The sequence below is a fragment of the Schistocerca americana genome, chromosome 1 (genome assembly GCF_021461395.2).
Source record: "Schistocerca americana isolate TAMUIC-IGC-003095 chromosome 1, iqSchAmer2.1, whole genome shotgun sequence".
NCBI lineage: Eukaryota > Metazoa > Arthropoda > Insecta > Orthoptera > Acrididae > Schistocerca > Schistocerca americana.
This window is the reverse complement of record NC_060119.1, coordinates 299,734,485-299,755,436: the sequence shown is the minus strand read 5'-3', so window position 1 is coordinate 299,755,436 and position 20,952 is coordinate 299,734,485. Positions and strand designations below refer to the sequence as shown.

General features: G+C 38.8%; 1 protein-coding gene across 5 annotated transcripts in view; it reads right to left on the bottom strand.

Moving 5' to 3' along the window:
• The window catches only part of LOC124595321 (ankyrin repeat and SOCS box protein 3-like), a 299,266-nt gene that overhangs the window by 178,298 nt on the left and 100,016 nt on the right, over positions 1-20,952 (bottom strand). For all 5 annotated transcript variants that reach the window (XM_047134051.1, XM_047134042.1, XM_047134059.1 and 2 more), the window contains exon 6: positions 9,153-9,302. In XM_047134051.1, coding sequence (XP_046990007.1) covers positions 9,153-9,302 — 150 coding nt within the window. The remainder of the gene's footprint in view (positions 1-9,152; positions 9,303-20,952) is intronic.

Below are 20,952 nucleotides of genomic sequence, written 5' to 3'. Positions count from 1 at the left end.
TGCTCCCACTGTAGTATTCTGTTCCAAGCTTTGTTCAAGGCCTTCCTTTAAACCAAATCCCATACATCTACAACTGTGTAACAACACACCTTGAAATTGATTTGCCTGAAAAATGACAAAACAATTTCTGTTATTTTTACCAATGATAAGAATCTACATAAAAGTTGTTATCCATAAAGCTTTTTTAATGTTTCAGTAACACACTGATCCAATGGTTGTAATAGGAATGTCACATTAGGAGGCAAAACTTTTACTTTAAAACTTCCATTTTCTCTCTTCAACAGTTCTTCTGAAGGTTGGGTTGGGGCATTATCCAGCAGAAATAAGAGATTTCCTTGTTTAACAATTTTGTTTTGAAACTTTTTTACCTCATACTGGTTAATGAATATTTCAGCATTCATCCACGCACTTTTTTGTTTTTTATAAAATTAGGGAACGCTGATATTTATTTAAGCATCTAGTGTTTTTGGATTTTCCAATGAGCAGAAAAGGAATTTTATGGGTCCTGGTAGCACCTGCACAAACTAATATTGTTATTCGCTCTATACTAGTTTTATATCCTGTAGATGTCAAAGATTTTAATGGTAATGATTTCCAGTTTAATCCAGTTTCATCAGTTTTATGTAAACTGAAGTTGGAAGTTGGGGGGGGGGGGGGGGGGAGGGGGCGGCGAGAGGGAGGAAAGGGAAGGAAATATTGATATCAGCTGCATTGGTACATTATGTAGAGCCAGTGGCAATGTGTAAAAATGCGTGCCAGACCAGGACTTGAACCTGGGATAGGAAGATAGTGGAACAGGAGGGGAAAACTGCTGCCCTTCAGGCCGAGCTAGATCAGGCTAGGGAAGATCTGGACAGGTTAAGGAGGGAGAAGGGCAAAGAGAGGTGGGAAGTGGCAACAGGTAGCAGAAGGACCAGGCCTAGAACCAAGTCTGACAGTTTTGTGGCGAATGTCAAAAATAAGTTTGACCTGTTGCTTCAGTTAGACACTGATGAGCCTCAAGCAGAGCTAGGTGTAGACAAGACACAACAAACTTTCAATAGGAAATTGAAAAAGAATGTAGGAAAGTCATCGAAAAGGAAGAAAGTTTTGTTGTTAGGCAGTTCTCATGCCAGAGGTGTAGGCCAACTTCCGCAGGAGGAATTAGGACCAGAATACCAGGTCACAATTTTTTTCAAACCAAGTGCTAGTCTGGATCAGGTGACAGAGGATTTAGGTTCACTCTGTAAAGGATTTACCATGGAAGACACCGTGGTTATTGTGGGAGGGCCAGGGAACAGCATCGACAGAGATCCTGGGTACAGTATAGAGTGTGACCTGGTAAAGATTGCGTCGGCATCGAGACACACCAATGTTGAATTTGTATCTGTCCTGAGACGCCATGACTGGCCTCATTTGAACTCTTCTGTTGGGAGAGTTAATTTGGAGTTGGAACGGCTGCTTGGGTCAGGTGCGGGGGCTCATATTGGTGTGGTTCCTGTCGATTATCTCAGTAGGTGGGACTATACCAGGCACGGCCTACATCTCAACAGGAAAGGGAAGGGGAAACTGGCTGGGGTAATAGCAGGAAATTTAAGGGGGGGAGGCACTACCATGAATGGTAAAATACCAGTGGTTACAGGTGTTGGAGCAGCACCTTTTTTAGGATAGGTAAGACAGAAAGATGTCAAGTTCTACGAGAGGTCAGGATTGAAACAAATCTTCAGTTTAGGAAAGAAATTAAACAGCACAATTCTAGCACATTGGATCACCAATCACAGCTATCAATTATAAATTTTCACCAATCACCAGAAATTTTATCTCCACCAAGTTGTATCTCAGTCCTAGGTAATTGCATTGATGAATTAAAGTCACCCAACCCAGTTGACATAATCTGCCTCTCTGAACACCATGTGACCACTGGTATAGGAACTAGGCCTAAGCACAATGAGAAACTCAGACGGGAGAGTACTGCAAATGTTAGAATATGGAAAGGTTCTCATAAAAGTATAATTAAAAATAATGTAAGTATATTTCATCAAAATATTGGGAGTTTAAAGAATAAAGTAGATGAGCTTCTGGTTTGTTTAGAAGATTTAGAAGCTGAGAATGAAATAGACATACTATGCCTGTCTGAGCATCACATTGTTACTGATATGGATAAGGTAAATGTAAGTGGATATAAGCTCTCTGCACATGTAATGAGAGAAAATATGGAGAAAGGAGGAGTTGCCATATATGTCAAAAGTTATCATTGTGCAAAAAGTATAGAAACAAAAAAGTTTTGTGTAGAGAAACATATAGAAGCATGTGCCTGTGAGCTTAAATTAAAGAAAGGTACATTTATAATTGTAACTGTATATAGGTCCCCATCAGGAAATTTTCATCTATTTCTGAAAAATTTGGACTCCTTGTTGTGCTATCTGTCAGACAGGGGGAAACAAATTATTATTTGTGGGGACTTCAATGTAGATTCTCTGAAAGAGGGTAATAGGAAAAATGACCTTGAAGTATTACTCAGTTCTTTCAATTTGACACCCATTATTGATTTTCCTACTCGGGTGGTAAAGGATAGCAGCTCACTGATAGATAACTTCTTTATAGACCAAGATAAGTTTAACCAGATAAATGCTCAGCCTGTTGAGAATGGTCTTTCTGATCATGGTGCACAGCTAGTTACAATATATGACATAGCTCCATTCAGCAATACTAAACAGTCCGCCAAAGTAGTACGTTCAGTCAACGATTTAACAATTGCAAATTTCAGGGAAAGCCTACGGCAGTTAGACTGGGATGAGGTGTACCGTGAACCTGATGCCAATTTAAAATATAATTTATTTCATGACATTTTTGTAAGTGCATTTGAAAACTGCTTCCCCAAGAAAATAGTTAAATATACTCGTAAGAAACCTTGTAACAAACCATGGCTTACTAAGGGTATAAAAATATCTTGTAACCGGAAAAGGGAAATGTATCTGACAGCAAGAAAGAGTAGTGACCCAGAAACTATCAAAAATTATAAAAACTACTGTGTTATATTAAGAAAAGTTATTAAAAAATCCAGGAGTATGTGTATCATGTCTGAAATCAGCAACTCTGATAATAAAATTAAAACAATTTGGAATATTATTAAAAGAGAAACAGGTCAACCAAGAGCAGAGGAAGACAGTATTACCATCAAATTGAATGAAAACCTTACGAACAAAAAGTCAGAAGTTGAAAATATTTTTAATAATCATTTTCTAAATGTTGTGGATATAGTAGGATCCAGGTGTTCATTAGAAGATGCTAGGCTGTTAATGGAAGAGGCCATACCTATGCAATTTGATACAATTGAAATCTCACCCACTTCTCCCTCTGAAATTAGGAAAATATTAAACTTGCTTAAAAGCAAAAACTCACATGGAATTGATGGCATTTCCAGCAAAATACTAAAAGCTTGTTCTCAACAGATAAGTAAGATTCTCAGCCACCTGTGTAATAGCTCTCTGGAACAGGGCATTTTCCCTGATAGACTGAAATATGCTATTGTTATACCTTTGCATAAAAAGGGGGATAGATCTGATGTCAACAATTACCGTCCAATCTCCCTTCTAACAGCTTTATCCAAAATTTTTGAGAAAGTAATGTATTCAAGAGTAGCTTCACATATCTGTAAAAATGAAGTACTAACAAAATGTCAGTTTGGTTTCCAGAAAGGTTTTTCAACAGAAAATGCCATATATGCTTTCACCAGTCAAATTTTGAATGATCTGAATAACCGAACACCACCCATTGGGATTTTTTGTGATCTCTCAAAGGCTTTTGATTGTGTAAATCATGAAATTCTGCTAGACAAGCTCAAGTATTGTGGCATGAGTGGGACAGTGCACAAATGGTTTAATTCGTACCTAACTGGAAGAGTGCAGAAAGTTGAAATAAGTAGTTCTCTTAACATGCAAAGATCAGCACATTCCTCAAACTGGGGAACTATCAAGAATGGGGTTCCACAAGGGTCAGTCTTGGGTCCTTTGTTGTTCTTATTATATATTAATGACTTGCCATTCTATATTCATGAAGAGGCAAAGTTAGTTCTCTTTGCTGATGATACAAGTATAGTAATCACACCTGACAAACAAGAATTAACTGATGAAATTGTCAATACTGTCTTTCAGAAAATTACTAAGTGGTTCCTTGTAAACGGACTCTCACTGAATTTTGATAAGACACAGTACATACAGTTCCGTACAGTGAATGGTATGACGCGATTAATAAATATAGACCTTAATCAGAAGCATATAGCTAAGGTAGAATATTCCAAATTTTTAGGTATGTCCATTGATGAGAGATTAAATTGGAAGAAACACATTGATGATCTGCTGAAACGTTTAAGTTCAGCTACTTATGCAATAAGGGTCATTGCAAATTTTGGTGATAAACATTTTAGTAAATTAGCTTACTACGCCTATTTTCACTCATTGCTTTCATATGGCATCATATTTTGGGGTAATTCATCACTGAGGAATAAAGTATTTATTGCACAAAAGCGTGTAATCAGAATAATAGCTGGAGTCCACCCAAGATCATCCTGCAGACATTTATTTAAGGATCTAGGGATATTCACAGTAGCTTCTCAGTATATATACTCTCTTATGAAATTTGTTATTAACAACCAAACCCAATTCAAAAGTAATAGCAGTGTGCATAACTACAATACTAGGAGAAAGGATGATCTTCACTATTCAAGATTAAATCTAACTTTGGCACAGAAAGGGGTGAATTATACTGGCACTAAAGTCTTTGGTCACTTACCAAATAGTATCAAAAGTCTGACAGATAACCAACAAGTATTTAAGAAGAAATTAAAAGAATTTCTGAATGACAACTCCTTCTACTCCATAGAGGAATTTTTAGATATAAATTAAGAAAAAAAAGAAAAAAAAAACAAAACAAAAATATAAAAAAAAATAAAAAAAATAAAAAATAAAGAAAAACAAAAAAAAACACAAAAAAAAGTTGTTATATTAACTTAAGTATGTTGTTAAATTAACCTAATTATGTCATGTATTGGAAAATTCGACTCGTTCCACATCATTACAAAATATCGTATTCATGATCCATGGAACTAGTATTAATCTAATCTAATCTAATCTAATCTAATCTGCTTACTGGGCAGTTACATTCACTACTGTGCCATACGAACACAGTGTTAATCACAAATGTGTGGGCTATCGCAGAACATTCCCAGCCAACTCACATTACCACTGGATGCCACCTATCCATAGTCCCCATCCATATCCTCCATGCTTGCTAATTTTAGAATCCCACTTGACACCCAATGAAATGAGCATCTGTACTGACGACTGTGGATTCACTGCCCATAGAGGCAAATTAATCATATGAATGTGTGGTGTCTATAACCCAATCAGTACCTTGATGCGCAATGAATCCACAATCCTCAGCAGGAATCTAAAATTAGTTAGAATGGAGGACCGGACAGAGACTGCAGATACATGATGCTTGGTGGGAATGTAAGTCAGCCATGCAGCATACTGAGATAGTCCTTGCACATGCGATAAAAACTGTGTCTGGGTGGCACAGTGGTTAATGCAACTGCTTAGTTAGTAGGAGATCCTGGCTCCGCGTTATGGTCCAGCACAGAATTTTAGTCATCTTTACAAAAATTTGATGCATGTACATCAGCCAATATTTTTTTCACCTTGTATTTCCAATTTGTGAATTCCATTACAAGATTGAATTCTTTAAAACCATCCATTACTTACCACAAATGATTCATCACCATCTTCTTCTTTAACCTGTAACGCCTTCACAGAGAAAAGGATATTGGTTGGCCAGTTGATCATCATTTTTCGGTATTCTATTTTTGTGATAACACCACTTTCTTGTGCTCTGACTTTTTAAGTGCAGATGTGAAATGACACAGTGTTATATTTTAGTTATTAGCAGCTATCTAACTCAAACAATAATGAAACGAGTGGAGTGCCAGCAGAATATATTCGTGCATGCACAGACTAGACTACAAAGATATTTGCTCACTGTTGACAATACGGATGATTGCAAATCCACTAACTGAGGTCTGGATAAACAAGTCTCCACTGTGTTATTCTCATAGTAACAACTGTCACAGATGGTCAGGAACTCCATTGAAACAAACTTTTTTTAAATAAAATACATTTAAATTACCCCATAAAACACACTACAAATAAAAAATAAATAAATAAAATTCAGTTTGACTTCAACACAGATCAACGAAGCTGCTTGTGTGGTCCGCAGCATCATAGCTGTGCCATAGCTTGGACCAAATAAAATAGTCCTGGCCCTTTATAATCTCAACCACCAATCTTCCAAGTCACAGACTTCATAAATTCTTCAGAGTTGCAAATGTTGTTGGTTAACTTGGTAATAATTCATCAAAAAAGTATTTCTTCTCACCTCTCTTAATCTCTTCAGATGTAACTACAACTTTAATTCGGTGTAACTTCCTGCTGTGACATCATTGCTCATGACAACAATGATAATCGTTGATAAATCTTTAATTAAATTGCAATTTCTCTTATGCCTCACTTCACCAGTTTTCTTTTCCTTAATTTTTATCTATTTCTGACACACAATTAATTCAGGTCCTGTCGCCATGGTTGCCAGAATGCAATATTCCCCTTTCAATACATGTGCACTCAGATAAAAATTTATCGTTATCTTCATATTCAGAGCTGCTGCACTTGCACTTTTTTCTTAAATGATGCCACAGCAGGTTGAATGGACTTTGTTACCACTGCAGTTGTTCTGATGCTGAAATCTAATACAATTCATCAATTTTCAACTTTTTACCGAAGGAATACAAAAGATTATTACTTTTAACAACTGCTTGAAATATTACTACTTTTAACAACTGCTTATATTGTGTCCCAATGCACAGTCACTTACTGTATTAAAACATTTTGTAATAGGGAACATCACTCACATGTAGAGTTTGGGATCATGCATGAGACTAATGATATTTTTGACAGATCTCTATACACCTTCTGTTCTGCTGGACATCATCACAGTGCAGTCCTTACTTTGTGGTACACCACACAAACACTGTAATTGCGGTCCCACTTTGAAGATAATTCATGGCTTCCATCTGTATAAATGTTACAAGCAAAACAGATGACAATAAAACCTACAAAGAGCTTTCCATTCTTAACTGTTTGATTATTATATGGTTTCAACTATCATGACCATGATTCATCAACCATGTAGACATAGGGTAATATATCACTCTGCCGGAGTGATACGTTACACAGTAATATACCTGTTATAGTTTGAATCTAGAAAGTACAATTACCATCAATAGATAATGTAAGGTGTGTTGTTTGAGAGAGGAATGGGAAGAAGAGAAGGAAGTACAAAATAACAAGAAAATATTTAATGCATTCTGTAAAATGTCAAAATTAAAGTCACTTTAAATGTTTGAAAGTACTAAAACATAGTATACCAGAGAAATAAGAGTAAATATAAGTAAGCTGAACAGTTGTAGATAAAAAAATTCTCTATAACCTAAAAGTATTATATCTTGAAAAGTAAGTTAAAAATGCAGGACACTAGTTGAAATCTGTGTAAACTTCAGGCCTCTGAAAATAAACTGAGCTGACACACTTATGCCAAAAGATAAACTGTGCACTCATGTACTGCATTGGCTACAGATCCTTTCTATTAAAAGCCATGATTGGTTTCGCAGCACTAGAAGACACATCCTCAGGGTATATAAGATTTTTTTAAATAGGTCATCATGAAGGTAACTGCCTTAGAGCCACTCCCCATCACTTGTACCATGTTGTAAACAAACAGCACACTAAAAGCAGTAGTCCTTATTTAAAACAAAGGGGGTAGCAGAACCACACCACAGGCAAAGCAGTCAGTACTGTCTTCCCTGTTGCCGCTCAACAACCTGCCTGCTTGTGATATGGTTCTTCTACCCCCTCCGTTCTAAATAACCGCTATTGTAGTGCCTTGCCTGCTGCTGCTCAACCACCTTCCTGCTTGGGGCATGGTTCTGCTACCCCCTTAGTTTTAAAAATGGACTATTGCTTTTAGCATGCTATTTGTTTACAACTTGGCACAAATGATGAGGAGTGGCTCTAAGGCAGTTACCTCTCTGAGATGACCTACTAAATAGAATCTTTATCACCTGAGGATGCGTCTTAGTGGTGCGAAACTGGTCATTACTTTAATAAACAGTATTCTACAGCCAACATGGATTATTTGTTTGAAAATGTGGAAGTTTGGCTGCAGTTGCTTGCAATTAAAATAACATGCTCATACAAAGTGGGCCTGCCTAGGATGGGACAGGACGGTAACTTCCATCTCCCCCCCTCCCCCACACCTTTTCCAGTTTGCTCTAGCTCACTCCATAAATCCTACACCTAAGTGTACACCATCTTCTCTGAAGCTCCCTCATTCTCTGCTACAATTTACACCTCACTCTCTTACTCTCCTCAACCCACTATTTCACTTCACTTATGCTACCAATTCAAACCCTCACATTAGTCAGGCTGCAGCACTGGGACAATGTATGCCTGTGTGTTTGTGTGTGTGTGTGTGTGTGTGTGTGTGTGTGTGTGTTTTGTCACTTTGTTGGCTCTGAGAAAGGACACTGAGAGCTCAATGACAATTTTAATCTTGTTTGTATGCCTATCAAAGGTTGAGCACCTAAAATAAAAAATAAAAATATTTTCTTTGGTAAAAAGGAAACATTTAACTGAAAATGAATACAAGTATTCACCTACAATGCAAATTATTGTTCAAATGTATTACCTAACCTCACACCTTGAATGTTATTCTCTCACATAGAGATCCAATTCCAGTTTACCCAATACAGAAAAGGAAGAGAGACAGGAGGAGGGGAGGGGGGGGAGGGGGAAGGAGGATAGATAAATAGATACACACATACGTATACATAGAGATGGTTCAAATGGCTCTAAGCACTATGGGACTTAATATCTGAGGTCATCAGTCCCCGAGACTTAGAACTACTTAAACCTAACTAACCTAAGGACACCACACACATCCATGCCCGAGGCAGGATTGAAACCTGCGACTGTAACAGCAGTGCAGTTCTGGACTGAAGCACCTACAACTGCTCGGCCACAGCAGCCGGCTTACAGAGAGAGAGAGAGAGAGAGAACGATCACCTTGGATCATCACCATGTGCAGCCATATGCAGTGCTGTCGTATCACCACTCACGATGTTGGCATCTGCACCCATCTCTAGAAGGATTCTGGTCGTTTTTAAACAGCCTGCTTGAGTAGCCATCATCAGTGCTGTGCGCCCTGACGACGCTCTGCATGGGCAGAATAGAAAATAAATAAGTAACATTTCCTGAAGTATATACAGGTATTAAAATAGTAAACATTAAAATTAAAATCACACAATTGTCTACATTTGTGGATAGTAGATACTGGCCTTCAAATTCAAAATAATGCTGAAATCAATCTGATAATTGATTTAAAAACTATACTGCTTTACCAAACCTAGATGCAGTGGAAACTGCATATCCTAGCTTTTCTTTCAATGGAGAACTTAGGGGAATTTTATTGTACTAAAACATATCACATCATACACACAGACAGTTTGTGCACACACGGTTAAGTACTGCAGATCACTGTGGACAACCATGTAGCTTGTGGAAACGAAGAGCAACACAAACAATAAGTCAATTACATAAAACTTTGTAGAGGGGACATAATGACTGCAATTAGCATGAACCCCAATCAGTACCAACAAACGTAAGGCAGAATCATCTTACACGACAATGCACAATCCAACAGAATTTCGAATCAAGGGCCAAATACTGAATTTCAGCCAAACTATTAATTAACTAATGATTATGGATTCCTCACCTGCCTGCGGTGCTGACCATCCTCACAGGATTGTTTGCTGCGACTCCTAGTTTTGCAGCTTTTGAAGGTGGAACTATGAGCTACACAAATATCACCACTAACACTGTCTGAATTGTCTCCATATTGTTGGAAAGGTGAGATATTAGATACCTCCCTCCCAATGACTTCCCCCTACCACATGGTAGCACCTGCGGAGGAACTGGTGACTCAGGAGGCAGAGGTGGTGGTCATTCCTGCCAATGGATGTGTGACAATTGGTGGCACATGCGGGACCTCAGGGATTTGTTCTTTCAGCAGGGATGCAACTTACATGACTGGGATCACTGGCCCCACCTCCATAGGCACCTCACAGCACATTGCCTATGGCAGCTTGCATTGGTGGCTCTAAGGTGAGAGTGGATATACATACCCCTTCCTTGAGAAGGAATGAGACGTTGAGCTCTGGTGGTTAGTATATCGAATAGTGGAAAGCATCAGTCCAAACCCAGGTCAGCTGGAAAGCATGAATGGTTGTGGTGGTGGTCTTGGGTAGTTGATTGAGACCTGACAAGGTCATACTGGAGGCATAATATCATTCACTTTCTGTGGACAGAGCTGACTACAATGCTACCCGATGTGCCACTACTTTAAACTTCTTCACACACCCCTAATAACCAGAGACAGCATCAAGTTCACCTTGGTGTATGGCCATATGTAAACCCCATTTGGTAACATGGGCATGGTTGTGAGGAATGAGCTTGCTGAGGCACTCACAGGACATTGAAAAGTTTACAGTTTTCTTTTTTTTTTTTTTTTTTCCATCTCTGCTGGGCTATGTCTGTACACAGCAATGGAACCATATGAAGCAAGGAAGTAGATCAGAGTTTTTTTCAAGCATCACTGGTAGAACATCTCATAATGGAAATAGTTTAAAAATTGCAAATTTGATTGTAATTTTTGCACTGTCTTATCTGGTAGGTTGACTTGAGGGTCAAGGAGCGAAATTTATGACTTGTGATCTGTTACCAGGTGGAATTTTGTACAGTATAAAAAAACATGGCAAATAATGGCATCCTTTCCTATTCAATTATAATTCATTGTGCTAGTGTCAGTGCTTTGCGGGTGTATGGAATCATTTGTTACATCCCATCAAGGAACCTACGTGACAGTACCGCTTCAAATACTAATTGTAAAACCTCTGTAGCCATGACTAAACGTTGTCCTGCTTTAAATGTACACAGTTAGTAGACTTAAAGAACAAAAGCCACCTGACACTTGGTAAGCCATTACAATTTGAACACCTGAGCTGAAACTGATTGAGAGGGTGTGATATCTATGCAGCTTTTGGTATAAACTTGGCATAGTATGATGACTGTTCAATTAATGACGACCCACTTTTTTTCCCCAGATCACATTATTTATTCTCATGAGTTAGAATTTGGTGACAATACCAATAAACATGTCTTTTACAAGCGCAATTTTTCTACACATTCTCCATCATATTCTATATCGACTTACACCAGCATTTCACAGCACATACTCCCTTTTGGTAAATACTCTTGTTCTGTGCTCGTAGTTATATTTTCACTGCATCACCTACAAAATATGTTTCGCATAGAGAATACTTAAGTGGACTAAAGAGATGTGACATCCATGGACGTATGTCCGGGCTATAGGATGGATGAGGCAATGATGTCCAACCCAATTTGGCAATACGTTCCTGGTTTCTGAGTCTTACTTGTGGGCATGCACTGTCGTGTTGGAGTAAAATTTCTTTTAGATCCTTTTCAGATCGGACACACTGAAAATGCTTATTGACTTTCCTAAGCCTTCAACTAAGCCAATGAATTAATGAATGACTCTCTACGCAACATAGCCACAAAAATGATGCCACCACTATCTCATAAGACTGTCATTATGACTTTGGCAGCAGAGGAAACTGTCTTCAATTTCATTTTTTCTACTGTGTTTGATGACACTCTGCTGACTGCCTTTTACAGTTCAGCTCAAAGTGATGTAGTTTTGTCACCTGTAACAATCTGTGACTGACACACTTCTCTATACGCCTCAAATTGCTCCAACAGTTCAGATGAAATGACTTACCCTCCAATCTTTTTGTGTGTTGTGAGCATTCAAGGATCCCGTCTTTTGCACATCTTTGAGTATCAAAGAGTCTCAACCTTACGAAAAGGATAGTTGCTACTCACCATATAGTGGGAATGCTGAGTCGCAGATAGGAAGAACAAAAAGACTGTTGGAAAGTGAACTTTTGGCCAACAAAGCCTGTGTTGAAAATAGACAAATCACACACACACACACACACACACACACACACACACACACACACACACACACACACAAAGCACCTCGCACACACATGACCACAGTCTATGGCAGCTGAAGTCAGACTGTGAGAAGCAACGCATGATGGGAGAGGCAATCGGGTGGAGGTGAGGAGGAGGCTGGGTTGCGGAGAGGGAGGGACAGTTGGGTAGGGGTGGGGATCGATAGTGGAGAATCTGAGTCACAGATAGGCACACCACAGAGACTGCCAGAAAGTGAGCCTTAGGTCAACAAGGCCTTTGTCAAAAATAGACAAAAAAAAAACACACACACACACACACACACAAAGTCTCTGGCAGTTGAAACCAGACTGTGGGCAGCAGCGAATGCTGGGAGAGGCAACCAGGTGAGGGGAGGAGGGGGCTGGGGCGGGGAGGGGAGGGATAGCTGGGTAGCGGTGGGGGATCGTAAAGTGCTGCTAGTGAGAGCGTGCAGGGATGAGGTGGAGAGAGTGTAGAGCAGCTAGGTACAGTCAGGAGGTTAGACAGAGGGCAGGAAAGAAGTTGGGGTAGCAGAAAAGGAGAGAAGTAAAAAGGTTAGGTGCATCGGTTGAATAGAGGGCTGTGCAGTGCTGGAATGAGAACAGGGAAGGGGCTAGATGGGTAAGGACAATGTCTAACTAAGGTTGAGGCCGAGGGGTGGGGGGTCATCAGTCCCCTAGAACTTAGAACTACTTAAACCTAACTAACCTAAGGACATCACACACATCCATGCCCGAGGCAGGATTCGAACCTGCGACCGTAGCGGTCGCGTGCCTCCAGACTGTAGCGCCTAGAACCGCTCGGCCACTTCGGCCGGCCACAAAATACACATTTGGTATGATTTGTAACAATAAAATGTGAGAAACTGATACATTAGTGCTCAAATACGCTATACTGTATCCCTACCAGCATAAATATGGGTGGAAATATAAATCCCGCCAAACAATTTATTCAATCAACAGCTGCAAGCATCTGCACTGATCATGGAATAAAAATTTTGTTTCTGATTAACTGTAAAGGCAAGAAGACAAACAAACAAACAATAGCTTACTGCTTTCATACATCAGGAAGCTACGTTTGACTTATGGTCAATCACAAAATTTCAGTTCTTCACAAATACTTGAAATTTTGTTTGGTTTTTCGCATGTGTTATCAATGATATTTTGTGTAGGAGGATAGGTAATATTTTTAAAGCCCTCTTCCCAAAATTTCCTTTACTTTTGACTCAATTAAGGCTTCTAGAGCATTCATCACGATTTTCTCTAAGGTGATAAACCACTGTAGGGGACTCTTATTCTGTGTAAAAGAACTCTACGACAAGGAAGCCTTTCTATTCAAACTTGAATGTCCATGGGTTTAACAAATTTTTCATATCTGCTTAAAGCCCACTGAAATTTAAAGTTCTCCTTTTTATTTACTGACTGAAATAAAGGAAGATATCAGTGAATATTTAAAACCCAAAACAAAAAAATTGAGAAACGAAGTCAAACACACAAGACTATACTGAAGAGCATACAAAGAAAGATACTTGAGGTACAAGATAATGAAGAATTACTGGGCCAACAGGAAATTGAAAAGCCTTTGCATAAAATTTTCTGAAAGTGTCCAATGAAGGTTACAAAATTGCTTGTGTCTGTATATGTGCGGATGGATATGTGTGCGTGTGTGTGCGCGCGAGAGTGTATACCTGTCCCTTTTTCCCCCCAAGGTAAGTCATTCTGCTCCCGGGATTGGAATGACTCCTTACCCTCTCCCTTAAAACCCACATCCTTTCGTCTTTCCCTCTCCCTCCCTCTTTCCTGACGAAGCAACCTTGGGTTGCGAAAGCTTGAAATTTGTGTGTGTGTTTGTGTGTTTTTTATTGTCTCCTATCAACATACCAACACTTTCGTTTGGTAAGTAACAGCATCTTTATTTTTAGTTACAAAATGTAAATAATTATATATTCATTCGATATTGCAGTGCTGTGTTATTCTGAATTATGATGCAATGCTGCTTTGGACATGCACGCATGTTCGCAGGAACAGGCATTACGGCAACTACAGCCATTATGAAATACATGAAATGTACTCATAGTAGTGAATATAGACAACCATCAGCTGTATAATGGAATGATGGTAAAGAAAATTTCTGCCGGACCAGGACTCGAATCACTGATTTTCCACTTATTGTAAGCAGTCGTCTTACTATTAGGCTATCTGAGTATGATTTACAGCCAGATCCAAATTACCACAGGTCATCAACCAAGAGTCTAAAACCTGTACTGTGTGTGTGTTTGAGGTTAAAACCTGTACTCACACAACCATTAGGTATATTTCTATACAGGGGAGACATTTTACTTGATAGTCGCTTGCACAATCTGGCACAAATTTCCACTGTCATCGTTCATGTCTATAATGGCAACTGTGAATAGATTTCATGTATTTCATAATGGCTGTAGTAAGTGCAGTGTCTGTTCGTCTGAAGAAACAATGCATCATAATTTGGAATAATAGAGGCAATGCAATACTGTATTTATCTGACGACACTGGGCAAGCAACTTTCAAGCAACATGTCTCCCCTGTAAGGGAATACACATACTGGATATACAAGTAAAGGTTGTAGACACATGGTTGATGACATACTGAAGTTTGCGTCTGGCCATGAGTTGTGCTCAGATAACCTTTTTGAGGGAAATCCAGTTTCGAATCTCAGTCCAGCACAAATTTTCATTGTTGTCATTCCACGCACAACTGTGAATACATTTTGTGTAAATACATACACTGAGTGAATGCTGTACTTCTTCTAAATGTCTCCCAGTTATGAGCCCCAATCTCATGAGTAAGTATATGTAAAAGGATGGCACAGTTAAAATTGTGAGACACTTTAACTACATGGAGTATCCAAACTGACACTTCAGACTGTCTGGCCATCATTTCCATAGTTAAGAGTATTATTTGGTGTAAATATGCTGAAAATGAAATAGAGAGATAAAAAAGTTCATGTGTTTCATTGTAAGTGAGAAGGAATGTTATTCTCGTAGAGCTCTCAATTTCTGAACATAACATTTTCACAATCACAGCTGAAATAAATGGCATTTTTTTACATCTAATGACTTTATATTATCAGTATGATAAATTAAATTTACTTATGAGCGAACAATATTTTTAATAATTTCAATGAAATTGTTCACAGTTTACTTTTTTAAAAGTAAGTCATACTTTTAACAACATTTACTTTTTTGCAAAATTTAATTATTCTTAACAGACTAGTATCAACAGTGAAAATTACCAAACAGGTATTTTAATCACGTGAATAGTTAAAAGTAGCAAAATTGTGGCTATAATAATAATGAAGTCTTGATGGGGGAGATTTTCTTGGAAAGAATGTATAATGCAAATATTAATTAGGTCTACTACTTGACAAAAAATTATAAAGCATAGAGCAATAAGATGCATAGAGCAATAAGAATGTACACATTAATTTTTAATGGCCAGTAAATTAGTATGAAATGCAAGTACAATGATTTTTTTAAAAGTAATAACAATAGTAATAATATTCGCTACAATCATCACATTATTCTATGACATCAGTGACTACCTTTCTCTTGATGAACAGATCTAAATTACATGATATCTGGTTCTATCCTTGCATACTGAAGTCTTAAGTCACCTCTTTTGTTGCAGCTGAAAATTGTCCCCTGCTTTCTTCATCATGCTGAAGCCCTTTTGACTATGTAGGTACATAAAAAAGCGAACATCAGCAGCTTAGAATGCTGAGAAACAAGAATTATTTACTTTCAACCAGAAACAATAAGTGCTATATTCTTAAGAAAAAATGGCTTGGATTCACAGACATCTTTCAGATCAACCATCTCTTGTACCTCTGATGAAATTCTCTTACATCTTCTCAAAATAGATGAAGTACACACACTGGTACTTCAACAGTACATAGATCAGGAAATTTAGTCTGCATATGTTTTTAGGCTTGTACTGTATGAAGTATAGCAAAAGGAGTGTAAGTCTGTATTTAAAAGATTATCTCCATCTTTGCAAGCAAATTCTTGAAAATTTGTAAAGTGACTAGGATTGTGCTGACTAAAAACATTGGTGCAATTGTCTAGTTCAAAACTGGATTAAGATATACCTTTAGCCTTTATCTTTTGTTTCTTTGCACAACTCAGTGTTGACCTTGCTGAATATGTCAAATACATCTGCAAGATAGGTGTCATCCTTTCACTGCATTACCAATGCTTGGGTCAATCAAATGAGAAAAATCAACTGTTGTATTTAAAAGTTAATGTAAACAACACAAACACTTTCCTCTTGATAGCCAATTCCTCTCCTTGGGTAGGATAAGACATTTGAATTCTCTGTCATTTTCTTGACATAACTTTTTTTAACAGCAACAATGAGGTATCACAAGGATTCACTTAATCTCTTACTTGAATTTTTGGCCACAAGTTGCTGCCCATTGGTTACAATGTATTTCCATAACATCAAGTATATGACATTAAATAACCTACAAATCCACGATATCAACCAACCTCGAATGCAGCTCCACTGGTTGCACATATATTTGCTAACAAAATGTTCCTTTCTTTGGAAAAAAATAATCCTCTTTCTTGTATTTAAAATAGTTTTTCTTGATGGTAGTCAAATTTGTGGCAAACAATAGTTCCTTCATTACTTAGCCATTCTTTATCACAAATCAAATGTAAGCTAGCATCAATGCTCCTATAGCTGTTGATCGTCAACTTGCACAACAAATTCTGTGTTCTTCAAAACAGTAAAAAGTTTTTCATTCATATCACAAACTGCCTCACCAATTCCTCTTGAAACTGTGACATTTCTCGAAGGGACTAATTTCATCATGCCCGATGTGGCAGGTCCCAGCAGTGTATTGACAATTTTTTAATAGAGAATAACAACTGTGGTCCCTGACAGTACATCATTTCTTGCATTTTGCTATTAATAGTGACGCTTAATAGAAAGAAAGGAGGTCTTTGTCAGTGTTGAGAGTTGGTTCTCCAAATAACCTACCTACAATGCCACATTTTCCAATCTCCAATTTTAAAATGAAATGGGCTTAGCCATTTTGTCAGAATGAAGTTTTCCAAGATGGCTACATAATATGGTAAACATAAAGTGTAGGAATGGAAGGTAAAGAGGTGGATGGGAAATCACGACAATTAGCTGCATAGGGTATTGTATAGGCCTAATGCAGTAGCGAAAGTTGAAAATTTTTGCTAGACAGAGACTGTGTCTGCATGTCTGAAGTGGATAAGGCAGCCACTCATGAGAGACAGTAAATCCAGGTTCAAGTCCTAGTCTGGTACAAATTTTCAATTTTTGCCAATGCTCTATGACAATGCTATGTGTGGGTACCTGTCTCAATTTTCCACCCATCCCCTTCCTACATTTCATGTTTACACATATGTACCAGCTGTGGCATCACAAGTGATGTCCGACATAACATCCACCACTCAGATATATACATCATAAGGGACACGCCATAGCTTAATTTGGAAATGTTGTTTCACAAAACAAGGTCCATAATACATATATTGGCAGTATTTCCTATCCTCGTACATTTTGAGAAAATATGTTTCCAACATACACTGGTTATACCACTAGGTGCTATAGATTTTCACTGTAATCCACTGAATATATGCACAATGGACCACACACACATAGCTGCAACAGGTTCAATGTCGACACTTTCAAGTTGTTGAATGGGTTATTTGTGCAAAGTCAGTTCAGAGAATTCCCTTGTCAGAACTTTAACCAAGTCTGCCATTTTTTGTACATGTACCGATTGTAATACAAAATACCCTACAAACATTACAGTGGCTTGTGAAAGTAGAATTATCAATTCCTATAAAACTATATAGGAATTGATAATTCTATATCCCCCCCCTTGAACCACGGACCTTGTCGTTGGTGGGGAGGCTTGCATGCCTCAGCGATACAGATAGCCGTACCGTAGGTGTAACCACAAGGAAGGGGTATCTGTTGAGGGGCCAGACAAACGTGGTTCCTGAAGAGGGGCAGCAGCCTTTTCAGCAGTTGCAGGGGCAATAGTCTGGATGTTGACTGATCTGGCCTTGTAACACTAACCAAAACGGCCTTGCTGTCCTGGTACTGCGAACGGCTGAAAGCAAGGGGAAACTACAGCCATAATTTTTCCCGAGGGCATGCAGCTTTACTGTATGGTTAAATGAAAATGGCGTCCTCTTGGGTAAAATATTCCAGAGGTAAAATAGTCCCCCATTCGGATCTCCGGGTGGGGACTACTCAAGATGAAGTCGTTATCAGGAGAAAGAAAACTGGCGTTCTACAGATCGAAGCGTGGAATGTCAGATCCCTTAATCGAGCAGGTAGGTTAGAAAATTTAAATAGGGAAATGGATAGGTTAAAGTTAGATATGGTGGGAATTAGTGAACCGCTGAGCAGTTCTAGGCACTTCAGCCTGGAACCGCGCGACCGCTACGGTCACAGGTTCGAATCCTGCCTCGGGCTTGGATGTGTGTGATGTCCTTTGGTTAGTTAGGTTTAAGTAGTTCTAAGTTCTAGGGGACCGATGACCTCAGCTGTTAAGTCCCATAGTGCTCAGAGCCATTTTGAACCAGATGGTAGAGTTTTGTCAGGACTGACTCTCCCAAGGCTATCAGTAGTTCTAATGGAATGTTGTCTACTCCTGGGGCCCTGATACGACTTAGATCTTTCAATGCTCTGTCAAACTTTTCATGCAGTATCATATCTCCCATTTCATCTTCACCCACATCCTCTTCCATTTCCATAATCCTGTCCTCAAGTACATCGCCCTTGTATAGACCCTCTATATACTCCTGTGGCCGGCTACCATCTGGTGAGCAAGATGTATGAGACAGGCGAAATACCCTCAGACTTCAAGAAGAATATAATAATTTCAATCCCAAAGAAAGCAGGTGTTGACAGATGTGAAAATTACCAAACTATCAGTTTAATGAGTCACGGCTGCAAAATACTAACGCAAATTCTTTACAGACGAATGGAAAAACTAGTAGAAGCCGACCTCGGGGAAGATCAGTTTGGATTCCGTAGAAATATTGGAACACGTGAGGCAATACTGACCCTACGACATATCTTAGAAGCTAGATTAAGGAAAGGCAAACCTACGTTTCTAGCATTTGCAGACTTAGAGAAAGCTTTTGACAATGTTGACTGGAAAACTCTCTTTCAAATTCTGAAGGTGGCAGGGGTACAATACAGGGAGCGAAAGGCTATTTACAATTTGTATAGAAACCAGATGGCAGTTATAAGAGTCGAGGGACACGAAAGGGAAGCAGTGGTTGAGAAAGGAGTGAGACAGGGTTGTAGCCTCTCCCCGATGTTATTCAACCTGTATATTGAGCAAGCAGTGAAGGAAACAAAAGAAAACTTTGGAGTAGGTATTAAAATGCATGGAGAAGAAATAAAAACTTCGAGGTTCGCCGATGACATTGTAATTCTGTCAGAGACAGCAAAGGACTTGGAAGAGCAGTTGAACGGAATGGACATTGTCTTGAAAGGAGGATATAAGATGAACATCAACAAAAGCAAAACAAGGATAATGGAATGTAGTCGAATTAAGTCGGGTGACGCTGAGGGAACTAGATTAGGGAATGAGACACTTAAAGTAGTAAAGGAGTTTTGCTATTTGGGGAGCAAAATAACTGATGATGGTTGAAGTAGAGAGGATATAAAATGTAGACTGGCAATGGCAAGGAAAGCGTTTCTAAAACACAGAAATTTGTTAACATCGAGTATAGATTTAAGTGTCAGGAAGTCGTTTCTGAAAGTATTTGTATGGAGTGTAGCCATGTATGGAAGTGAAATGTGGATGATAAATAGTTTAGACAAGAAGAGAATAGAAGCTTTCGCAATGTGGTGCTACAGAAGAATACTGAAGATTAGACGGGTAGATCACATAACTAATTAGGAGGTATTGAATAGAATTGGGAGAAGAGGAGCTTGTGGCACGGCTTGGCAAGAAGAAGGGATCGGTTGGTAGGACATGCTCTAAGGCATCAAGGGTTCACCAATCTGGTATTGGAGGGCAGCGCGGAGGGTAAGAATCGTAGAGGGAGACCAAGAGATGAATACACTAGGCAGATTCAGAGGGATGTAGGTTGCAGTAGGTACTGTGAGATGAAGAGTCTTGCACAGGATAGAGTAGTGTGGAGAGGTGCATCAAACCAGCCTCAGGACTGAGGACCACAACAACAAAACATAAAACTATATTTAAAAGAATTTTCATACAAAAAGAAATTACAGACATTGGGTGTGAGACTTACAGTAAATCAATGGAGAAAGTTGAAAATTTGTGCCAGAGAAGAATTCAGTCCCATGTTTCCTACTTATTAGGCAGTTGTGCTGACGACTGCACACCTGGACACAGTAGTCATTGCTGCTGCATGGCCTACCCCACCACAGCTCCTGACAGATCAAAATTCTCAATTTATCCACATACTACCTCCTGAGCCTTGGCCAGTACCCTCATTACTCACAGCATTTCGTTGGTTCCAGTAAGATCTTGAACCAGGTGTGTGTGGTAACTAATAATCATTGTACTATTTGTATAATGATATTGGATTAGCTTGTCACATTTTTCATATCGAACACCAAAGCAAACAACTACCTCTACCCTCCTCCCCCCCACTCTCCCCTCTTATTCCTTTCACCTTTTCGTTACATCATCTCCCTACTGCCCCTTTTCATTTCACTGACCCTGTAAGAAATGGAAACATCCTCAAGGCAGCAACAATACATAGCTGAGAGTGATTCCT